At 32.2% G+C, this 11,494-nt stretch overlaps 2 protein-coding genes across 2 annotated transcripts; one reads left to right on the top strand and one right to left on the bottom strand.

Annotated features, from left to right (window-relative positions):
- Nucleotides 1–3,796: 3,796 nt before the first annotated feature.
- LOC129605944 (ER membrane protein complex subunit 10) lies at nt 3,797–4,992 on the top strand. Its single transcript, XM_055515979.1, has 4 exons — nt 3,797–4,054; nt 4,107–4,277; nt 4,352–4,726; nt 4,785–4,992. Exons 1-4 carry the CDS (start codon nt 4,001–4,003, stop codon nt 4,866–4,868), a joined length of 684 nt encoding a protein of 227 aa, XP_055371954.1. The 5' UTR covers nt 3,797–4,000; the 3' UTR covers nt 4,869–4,992.
- Nucleotides 4,993–7,381: 2,389 nt separating this feature from the next.
- Nucleotides 7,382–11,494, bottom strand: LOC129605899 (N-acetylgalactosaminyltransferase 6-like). The gene is made up of 4 exons (XM_055515904.1): nt 11,293–11,494; nt 10,091–10,720; nt 9,255–10,017; nt 7,382–9,193 (listed from the first exon to the last, which is right to left on the bottom strand). Exons 2-4 carry the CDS (start codon nt 10,597–10,599, stop codon nt 8,534–8,536), a joined length of 1,932 nt encoding a protein of 643 aa, XP_055371879.1. The 5' UTR covers nt 10,600–10,720; nt 11,293–11,494; the 3' UTR covers nt 7,382–8,533.

The raw sequence follows: 11,494 nt of genomic DNA, 5'->3' as shown, positions 1-11,494 counted from the left end.
TACCAAGGAGGCGAAGACACACGTATCCTATATATAACAACTGGCACAGAAGCACACAAGCAATCGAAGACACATAAATAAAACTTGCGCAGACAATCTTCAACATTTGCACCAGCCAAGAAAATACAGTCAAACTCAACCGAGCGCAGCAAATCACTCACTAACCCAAAATCGACCCTCCTAAAATTATAGCTGAAGCCTTGTTCTCCTCGGACACAACAGCAGAATCAATCATGCCGACAGAAAACAAAATAGAGACAGGCGAATGGTAATCATCCGGACAAAAAATAAACTGGTCACAAGAAAGCACAGCAAAACTACCAGGATCAGAAAAAAAAAAAGATATAGCTGCCTACCAAACCTGTTACAAACACCACTAATCTGCTGCAAGTCACAGGAACCAATATCATCGAAAAACAACACAAACACAAAACACCCACGAACACAAAACTATCCAAAGAATTCATACCATCAAAAACGGATGCAACCTGAGCAGACACAAGATTATACAAGAACGAGAAAACCACACCAATTTTCACACACACAGATTCAAACACATCGCAAGGCGGAAGAGACCTAAGCCAAGACAGGAACGTCGACCTCACGGCCAACAGAACCCCAGCACCCCTCGAACCTACACTTTCCAGCTTATCCGGCCCAAACACCTGAAATTAGACGAAAAAAGCTCCTCGCTAAAAAGCTCACCATTAAGCCACGTCCCAGTAAGGGCCACGATATCATGCGGAACAGACTGCGACAGCAAGTCGCATCCATAGCTTTAGTGCGAAGACCGCTCACAATCTGATAATAGACACTACATTCTTCCCACCCAACAGCGAACCCCCAACTAGTTTTTTGAGTCAGCCCGTACCTCCGAACCCTCGGGGCAATTCCGTGGCATCAACAACCGCTCAAAGTGCTCCTCAGGAACAGCAAACCTAAACGATGCATAATGACCAGCCGCCATCTGGGTAACTGCAACCCCCGCACGACTCGAACACATCATCTGGCTCAGTGATGTTATAAAATTTCTTGTTCAACAAATAAAATTTATAATTGAGACCTATTTATTTTATAAAAGAAAAATAAATGCTGAAAGAAGTAAAATAATATAAGTATTAGCAATTGAATAAAATGGAATGTGTTTATTTAATGCGCAAAGCGCTATTGATAATTTTGCTGAACTTAAAACAATAAACCTTTGCACGTGTACTTTACTATTTTACTCGCCAAGTGCAAAGAAAGTAAATAACAATCATGTATTTGTATAATGAAATTTTCGAGTGAGAAGAATAATATACACCCAAGATCGGTATCTTAGTTCAAATGTTTTTAGAAATTTTAATTTACATTTAGAAAATTTATGCAGGTGAATAATAAATCATAATAACTGATACAGACGTACAGTCATAATAACTGGTTATTTTAACGTGACTGGGTAATAAAATAATAATACACAAAATAAGTTAGGAAATATAATAATTGATATGGTTTCAAACAAGTAATAAATGAAAGTACTAGAAAAGTAAAAAACTCTAAATCGCGCTTATTTTGGCTATGTCACGGATTGATCAACTTTTGAGCTATAGCAGACCTCGGGAACTTGTTTTTTTTACGAGCCGATTTTACATTTTTACACATATGAAGAGAAATAATGAACTAATTTCCATGAAATTTAATATTGAAATTTGGGTTGTTAAAAAAATGACCTCGCAAATCTCAGAAAGATCAGGACTCGGAAACCGAACTAGGGGTCGATTTTACATTTTTTATCAAATCTACTGAATTATTGATGGAATTTGTTGAAATGTAATACTTGTGTATTGAAAAATAAATAACTGGCTAAAAATTAAATAAATGTTTATAATAAAATATTTATTAAGTTTTATAATAATTAAACTAAATAAATATTTTATTATAATATTCTATTATACACTACTAAATAAATATTTAGAAATGTAATTTGTTAAATTAAAAAAAAGTTGAATTAAGTAGTATTTAAACAATAAATAAATAAAAATAAATAAAATAAAGAATTTTTGTTTGCTTATTGATTTTTTTTAACTAAAATGAACTTTAAAAACAGAAAGAGACACATTCAAAGTAATCGAGGTGTCAAAAGCATGATAAAATTAATGTCTTTACATATAACAAGTCCCAATATTCAATTTTTTTTACGAAATATTACGAATTTTTGGCTTCTTTCCTATTTTTTTCTTTAAATGCTGCTGATCGTGATCATATTTCTTATTATTTTTTCACGTAAAAAAGAGTTTAATATTTTAAAAAATCTCAGGATATTATACACATTTTTTAAAAAGCTTCCCACTTAAATTCTATTGCACGAAAAAGAAAGAAAGGTAGGAGGAAAGAAAAAATGATAAAAAATTTCAAATTCATATTTCAGTATGGTTTCAAATGTTAATGAGGAAGGATGTATGATTTTTCATGCTCATTTTGTATTTCCCAATAAGGTAAGTTGAGTAGTGTCGGCTAACAAAAATGTTAGTAAAAGTAATACAGGATGACACATTTCAACCATTTGAATTATCTCATTTCGGTTATTTATACGTTACTTATAAAATTGTTTCTAATAATTTTAGTTAGTTTTTAAGTTATTAAAAATAAGTATGTGTGTATGTACCTACTTCCAATCAATTTTTTTTAAAATAATTATTTTAAAACTATTTCAAACATGTTATATTGAGTACTTCAAAAATTTTGCTGTGCAATTCTTTCATATTTTATTACCAGGTAAACAAGAGCAATCTATTTATAAAATGGCCCTGCCTGTGTATGAATCTTAATAGTAAACGCAAACGGACAAAAATTTACATCAGTACCTACACCTGTCATTTTACAATCGAAGTTTTTGAGTCATTTGATATTCCTTAGATACTATTTATTTCAAAAATAAAAAAGATATTCGAATCCGGTCATAAAAATATATTATTGTCTTTTCCAAAACCTTTTAAATATTTTTTTGCTTAGGTAATATATTAAGTTTTAAAAAATTTTTTCACAAATAGAGGTAAAATTTAGAAGTGTATACAAAATTTGTAATTAAAAAATAATATTTGATTGTATTTTATATCATTTATTATAATTTCAACTTGACACCACAGTTACTTCCCATATTTTGAGTTAACTTACCCTATGAGAAAAAAAAGCTGTTCACCTAAAAATAATGAAATGCTTTCAGTAACATATAAAACGTTGAAGGTAAAGGTTGTGCTTGTTGTTTTTCCGCTGTTTCAAGAATTTTAAAATAATTACGAATGAAAATATTAATATATTTTTTTGTTTTATCAAATATATTTTCTAAATTTTACCTGCTTTATAATAAGTGTTATTTTATTTTAATATTTCTTCTCAAAAAATAGCCACTTCGATTTAAAACAACCCATATAAAATAAGATTGTGCTTTCAAGTTTCTCTCTCAGCATTGGGACTTGTTAGATATAAAAAAGACATTAATAAAATACCTAATAAATACAACTTGAGCTTTGCTTTGTTATATAGAGTTAATTACGTACATAAATTGAATAAACCCAAAAAATATTAGTTTCTGTTCTGAAAATGTCAAAATTATAATAGAAATGGAATGTTTTACAACGATTCCTACTTGCTGCTTATCGTAGAGGTTTTTTGAGTATTTATCGAATGCAAATTGAATGTTGAATATACTTATTTATTTTACCTTCATCTCGAAAAACGGTTGACAGAATATAGAGATATTCTTGCTATGTCAATTCTTAAAGTGACAAAGATTTGATATTTTATCGAAGTCAAGATATACATACATATATTGATTTAATTGCTTTTTTTTGTGCGAAAAGTTGGTGTTCATTTTTCATTTAATTGAGGGTTATTAAATGGACAAAAATAATAAGATAAAAATATTTAGAAAATTATACTAAAAACATATCTTATTTTTCACATTAATACATCTTGTTTTTGGATCCTTATTAAATTGTTACATGTATACATTTATTAAAATATGTCGTTTCTCATATTCACAACTTTAGTTTTACTTCAAATATCATCAGGACTCGTAAGTTCAACAAGGTTTACTTCTTTTTTAAAATATAATGAGTGAATTTTAGTGCTATTTGGACTACGACAGCTGGTTAAGTATAGAATTGCAGCATGCAATTGATCCAGAAAATTTAGACAAATTCACTTTCCGCGGTAATGTTACGATTCCTAGCTTGAACGTTGGGACGTCAAACATTGTTCAGGAGCCTTTAGGTTTTAATGACAGGCAAAATTTAAAAGTGCGCCTTCTATTTTAAGTATATTAAGTACGTCTTTTTGCATAATTTTATGTGCTTTGTTTATAATTTTTTAGAGACTTGCGCAAACGAATCAATTTTACAGGTTGAAAGGTATTGTCCTTTTTAACGATGGTACAAAAACTACTTATTTAACATCTTCAAAAGCATGTACATTGGCAACATCTCAACTAACGGATATTCTTTGGATATCCGTAGATAGTATGGGGTTTGTAACTGCTATAACTCAAACAGTAAGTGGAAGCGCGGATTGTACTGGAACGAATATTTCAACAGAAGATCTTGAAAATTTTAATACTGATATTTTGGTTAAGCATATGGAATTGGCTCCGGTGCCGGACACAACAACTTTTATTCAAAAGATGGAAAGGGAACGAGAAGCTCGGGAAAGAGGTGAAATTCGCGATAACAGAGGCTTTTTCGCTAAATATGTAAGAAACCACAAGTTTAAATGTGTAAATTATAAAATTTTTATTTTTTAATGTATAGTGGATGTATATTGTGCCAGTAATTATTCTCATATTAATATCTGGAACAACAAATCCGGAGGCTCAAGCTTCAGGCGGCCGTTAATGTGTATTTGCATAAAATTAGGAAAATATATGTATGATTAATGATTTCAATCAAACGGTATTTTAATTTTAAATTAAAACGGGCTATGTAAATAAATTATTATATGTATGTAATTTTCGATAAACCATTGTTATTTTTAATGTCAAAACTTCTTTAACGGTTGTTTAATCAAGAAAAGAAACTTGGAAATTAAATGCAACATATCAAATAAATCAAATCTAAATCTATATCTTCGAAATAAATCAAATAAAAAATTTTATATCACTTTAATTTCATTACAAGGTTATTGTGCAAAATTTTGTTTGAAACTAAATGAAAAACAAGATTTCCGCGATTTGATATTTGATTATTGTACAAGCACTTAAATTTAAAAGTTTTGGTAAGATTACCAACCGAATTGTAGCTATATTAAAAAAATGTTAAGCATATGGAATGTTCTATTATGAATGTCCTACTATGTAATGCTGCTTTCGCTGAACGATTTCCACATCTAAAATTTTAATACTATGTAACTCGAATATCGCAAATATATCTAAAATTTACACCTAAGTATATAATCGAATATCGGTATGCGTAAGTAGCGAAAGTGGAACTACAGAATGCTACTTACGCATACATTTCATTCACTTGCTATTTTGTTAACATATCTTATTGCGAAAGTCAAAGTTCTCGAATAAATAAAACTAAACTTTGTAAATGTTACATTTATTTTGCTTTATTATATTAAAAAAACTTCCATTTCAAATTTACTGCATTTAACTAAATTTTTGTAATCAATAATTATAATTACAGGTCCAAATAAGACAAAAAACCATTCAAGTTACGATAATGGCAAAATTCACGCATTATGTCAAATTTGTTTCGCTTCTCTACTCCCGACCAAGTAGTAGGTCCCTGTAATGGCGAGGGACTGAATAAGCAAAGTTACATTTATGTTTTACGGCGGGTCTCTTGCTTCTTGAATTGCAGCCTGATACCTCAGCTAACGACAGGTCAAGTTCCAAGTCAAGGTGGAACAGTATATGCCTGATATCCAGAGTCATTAATAAGCGGACTATGGTTACCAGGCGCCATCCAATTATTAACGACAATAACAAAAACGTTGGCAAGAAAGACAACAGGGACATCAAGGCCAAGAAAATGATCGGTACTCAAAGTTCTTCGGAACCAGAGCGCGTTGCAAGAGGAAGATATCGGGAAAAGGTCTTCCTCTTGGACTTCCTACTGCTCCGTCTCGGTTCCGTGCCTATTTCTGTCAGGACAACGTCATATTGAACTGGCCAGTGAGGTCCTGAAGACGGCTGTCACTTGTGCTTATCATCGAGCCAAACCGAGACGGAGCAGTAGGAAGTGCCCGTGATTAAATGATTCAGCGGTTAGAATAAAAACCAGAAAGCTCTTTAATAAGACAAATTCGTGGGGTTCGTGGGAAGAGTATAAAAGTAGAAATACAATAGATTAGTAAGAAAAGTGAAAAGAAACTCATGGGGGTGTTCTACAAGTGCATAAATAAAGTCCCCAGCAGTTCGTGTCTTCACAGGGTGCTTTCCAAAAAATATTCCAGCAGGTCAGGTCTAATGGAATGTCTGAGAACGGAAAGCAGGCGTTACAGCCGAAGGCCTCATCGCACTTTTCTGACTCGAGGGTTTTTGGAATCATTCGGATGCAGGTTGGGATTGAACCAAGGGCATCTTGGCCCGACAGAGATTACTGGCAACGGCCACGTTCGGTTTTCACGGTGGATAGGATTAGGTGGTCTGTTTTCTCTTTCAGGCCTTTCAAATCTTCAGGTGATGATGGGCTATATCCAGCCTTTTCGCAGAAGGGGTACATTCATCAAGTGTGAAGGGGTAGCCAAGATAGCGTACATTCCGAAGACAGCAACCATCCAAGCTCTTTTCGCCCTATTAGTCTTTCTTCTTTCCTATTGAAAACGATCGAAAAGGTAGTTGATAGATTTATACGCAAGGATGTATTGGGAGCCAATCCCTTGCATGAATCTCAGTATGCCTCAGAATCGGGAAAGTCAACTACGCTCGCTCTGCAGGGTCTAGTGGAAGTCCTGGAAATCATAGCTGGCACACTCCTTGTCCCCGCTGCAAAAGGGTGTGCGAACGGCGGGGTTCAAGGATTTTGAGACACGATTTTCGACCTTTTACAGTAAACCCTACGTTTTGTGGAAACATGATGGAGATTCGTGGGATTAAATATAAATCCTGCAAAATCACCTTGGAAGTCTTCACCAGGCGAAGGAGTAAGAATAAATTAGGGAGCCCAATTCTCCCTAGCTAGTATTGGCTATTTTAGGGAAGTGAAGTAACTAGGGGTAACTCTGGAAGACCGCTTCTCCTCGAATACCCATATAAAGAAAGTCATTGGGTGCGCTATAGCGGTCTTATGGACATGTAGAAATTTCTTTGGCAGCACCTGGGGCGTCAGTCCCCACGTCCTACACGTCAGTCGTGTAGTGCCGCTCAGTTCAAGGTTCAACTGACAAATGTGCAGGCCAAACTGCAGAAGCTTCAGAGGGCTTTGTTTCCCGGTATTTAAGGCGTATGGTACGCTGACGAGTCCAGAATGGGGTCGGATGTGGGCCCGGACACGCGTAATATTTGAATCTGGGTCCATATTGTACGGTTTTTCAAGCTGAGATACATATAATAGAAATGTGGCTGAGAGTCAAAAATAAAAAACCGTAGCATTTATATATTGTCGAACAGTAGGGCGACGCGGCAGACACTCCGGCTGGCTCAGATTACATTCAAGCTGGTCTAAAGCTGTTTTGCTTCATCCCTGAAATTGACATCAACAAACAGAATCAACAGAGTCACGCTCAGTTGGGATCTATTTTTGGTTAATAAATATTCGAATAAAAAAATATACTACATCAAATTTTTGAGTTATAGAAACAAATCTTTATTATAAGTTCGTATAGGATTTTAAAATATTGCTTCAATAGCCATCTTAACTTATAAACTATAAATATCAATATTATTATTTCAAATTATCAAATTAGTCATTCCTATTAATATAAAATATAGTTTTAACAACAGTTTATATGTTTGATTGAATAGAAATAGTACAAAATTACAAGTATATATTATTATTTTAACTTTAATTCAAAAAATGTATACATGTTCAAATTTTCCGCATTGAATTTAGGTTTATGTTTAAGAAAGCAAGAGTTCAAATAATTTTTAATAAATTATTATTTTCTCACATTATCTTTTTCGTGATATGTTGCTCTTTTGAAGTTTTGTGTTGAAAAAATATTAAATACAAAAATTAACCAGTCATACTTTTCAATTAATTACACAGAAAAAAAAAATTAACTTTTGAACGTTACTAATAAATGCATTAAGTTGAGGTTAAGTACAACATTTACCTATTTTTAAATCATATTTTCTTAATATTAACTTTGTGAAAGACTAGAATAAAGCAAATATATTTTAAAAGTGATAAAAATTTAATCAGAAAGCAAAGTAGAGAAGGAAATATACCTAGTGTATGTAACAACATTGAAAACTATTAAAATTATATATAAAATTAAATAATACTTAAATATAATTTCTGCTGATGCGAAACTAATTTCATTTAACAAAATGAACTTTAACGTTTAACATTAATTTTATCACTTAGTTTAGTTGTGTCGTAAAATACTTAATTTATTTTAGATAATCGAGGTTTTTGTCATAGTTTTGAAGTGCTGTTATATTTACGAAGCCTATGTTCCATTTCATGTTTGAGTTAGATTCGCTACATTCATTGACATAAACCTTACGCACTTTTGGTGCAGCTTCTAAACATCGCATATTTTTACCTTGCACAAGCCACTTTGACTTTGCTTCATAATACCATAACTGATTTCCTTGTTGACCATGGCAAGCATATAAAATTACAGGCGCATTTTTAGTATTTCGTGAAACATCTAAACATTCAGTTTTATGTCGAACACGTATATCTTTATGCCAACTTAAGGCCCAATTTTGATTACTATGAGGTTGCGTCAAATTTTGAGCGCATGGGTACAAACCAATTTCTTCATTGAGTCCGCTACTTAAAGTATCAAGGCACAAATTCGGATTTGAATAACTTTGGATTGCACCAAATGCAAAGTCTGGTGGTTCAATGGGTGGATATTTTCTAGGTAAATCAAAAGCAATTTCTTGCATAAACCATTTGAATGATTTGCATTGCAAATTTCTTCTAATAGCTTTTTGTTTGGTTAAATCTCCAGCATCTATTCTGTTGTATCGTTCAGGATCGCGGTCATAAAGGTATTTGGCATATTCATCCATCCATACTTCAGCTACTCGTTTATAATTCTAAAATAAAATTATTATTTTTTAAATCTGTTGACTGCAAAGTTATCAATGTTATTTTTACTTTATGTAGATAATCATTAGTCCTGGGATTTTTAAAGGGTACTGCGCCTCTATATATGTGACCAACTCTTGAACAAGGCGCATCAATCATTTCGCCCCCACACATCCAAATTTTAAAACTTAACTCGTATTGTTCTCCACCCCAAATATCCAAGCCTTCATCGTAGCCACCGAGTTCCCAAAAAAATTCTCTTCCGATAGCAAATAAGCCCCCAGCCATTACAGGACTTCTAAACGGCTTACTGCGATCTATTAAGTCTTCAGGTAACAAGGGCAATCTTTTATAAAAAAATTGCCAGTCAAAAGCTCCTCTAGCACCCTCATCTTGTGCCCGATATTCAAAAGTTGTGTGATCTATTACGTCAATAAATGGGCAAACGCATGTTTTAGGATTCAAAGCAATCGGTTCTAATAGTGGGGGTAACCAATTATAATTAGCTTCAATATGTGAATCTAAAAATATGAGAACATCAGCTGATGCTTGCCTTGCTCCAGCTAAACGGGCGAGAATAAGTCCACTTCTTTCTTTAAGATGAATTAACCGAACTTTAGGCAATTTTTCCTCTACAAATTTATCCAGTTGTGTACCTAAAAATTCCTTGTCACTACAATCATCTACTAAAATTATTTCTTTAATCAAATGAGACGGAGAGCGATTTAGACAGCTATAAACAGATCGAAGTAGTGTACTCCAATGTTCATTATAAAATGGAATAACAATACTGACTGAAGGCAAATTCTTCAAATATTTCTTTGAGTTACAACTAAAAATAAAAAAACATGTTCTTAGATTTCTTAATATACAAAATTAATTATTTGAAAATTAAAGTTACCTACCCCTCAAAACGGATATCTGGTAAAGATCTGTTCAGTGAAATTTTATCACTTAATAAGCCATTGAAACCATTTTGACTAAATAATAATTTCCCTTTCTCAGCTTCATGCAATGGAAGTTTAGCAGATTTTCCCTGTTCTCCTATTCCAGTTTTGAGTTTTTCTTCCTCCATATAATTTCTGTCATGCCAATCTATTCTTTCCAATTGGTTATGTTCTTCTAAACTTGGTAAGAGTTTTGCTTTTTTGGCACTTTTAATATTATGAACTATAGCAAGTGGGAGATTTCTACTATCTACGTAATCATTTAGAATTACATTTTGATCAAGAGCTTTTTCATTAGCCAGAACTTCATGCAGTTCCATTAGATGATCTTCGTTCCATTTATTCCCCCTATCTATATTTGATGTTTCTGATGATATAACCCAACTAGATATAATTAGTCCAATAGTGATTGCAATGAATGTGACTACTAAAAACTTGAGCAAGCATGCAGTTCCACGTCTCCTCATTTTGAAATTTTTTTATTTTAATTTGTGGAAACTGTATTATTATACATATGTACATATATCAAATAAACTCGTCAATAATTAGTCGTTTTATACCCTCTATATGCAACATTACAGGACCATTCTGAAAACACGATTAGAGAAGGTAACATATTAGGCACACATGTATACATATATAATTTCCTTACGAAAATTAAAAATAAAATACATATGTACATAGGTATGAAATTTGCAAAATCTGGTCGTTTTATGACGTGAATAAGGTTTGAAGTTAATATGTTAATTTTTTGAATAGATACTATATTAAAGTGTAGATTTTACTTCAAAAACTTGGAAAATCATTAGACTTTTTCATATTTTGTGTAGAAAATTTTCTTTCAAATACATGTGAATATCCCAAATATAAACCCAAATGCTTGAACCTGCGATTTTACTGAATTAAAATGCGATTATTCAAAAGAGGAGCATTGTCTGAGATAAGGAAAGGGTAGGTAAGTAGGTACTTTCTACAAGTTAATAATCTCAAATTAAAATCTATCCATTATTTGTATCTAGTATGTATGTAAATAAATTTTTGAACCTCGAAATTGAGAAATTGCGATAACGAAGATTTTAAAGGAAGTTCTCAAATACCTACACATATTTGCTGTGTGTTGCTAAGTTTATAAGAGTGAATTATTTCAATTGTTACATTACCTTTTGATATATTCATTTATAAAAAACAATTTATAATATGAATATTGAAACACGTACTCTATATCAGCTAATGAATTTTTTTAAACATTAAATTTTTTTTTGATATTTATGTATGTATGCACTATTTTGTTGGAATTGCATAGCAAGCAATTTGATAAAATTGAAATGTTCTGAGTTCCTATCTTACGTATCAATATTCCTT

The sequence above is a fragment of the Condylostylus longicornis genome, unplaced genomic scaffold (genome assembly GCF_029603195.1).
Source record: "Condylostylus longicornis isolate FDR11 unplaced genomic scaffold, ASM2960319v2 ptg000016l, whole genome shotgun sequence".
Lineage (NCBI taxonomy): Eukaryota > Metazoa > Arthropoda > Insecta > Diptera > Dolichopodidae > Condylostylus > Condylostylus longicornis.
The sequence above is the reverse complement of the archived record's forward strand: the minus strand, read 5'-3'. Positions and strand labels throughout refer to the sequence as shown.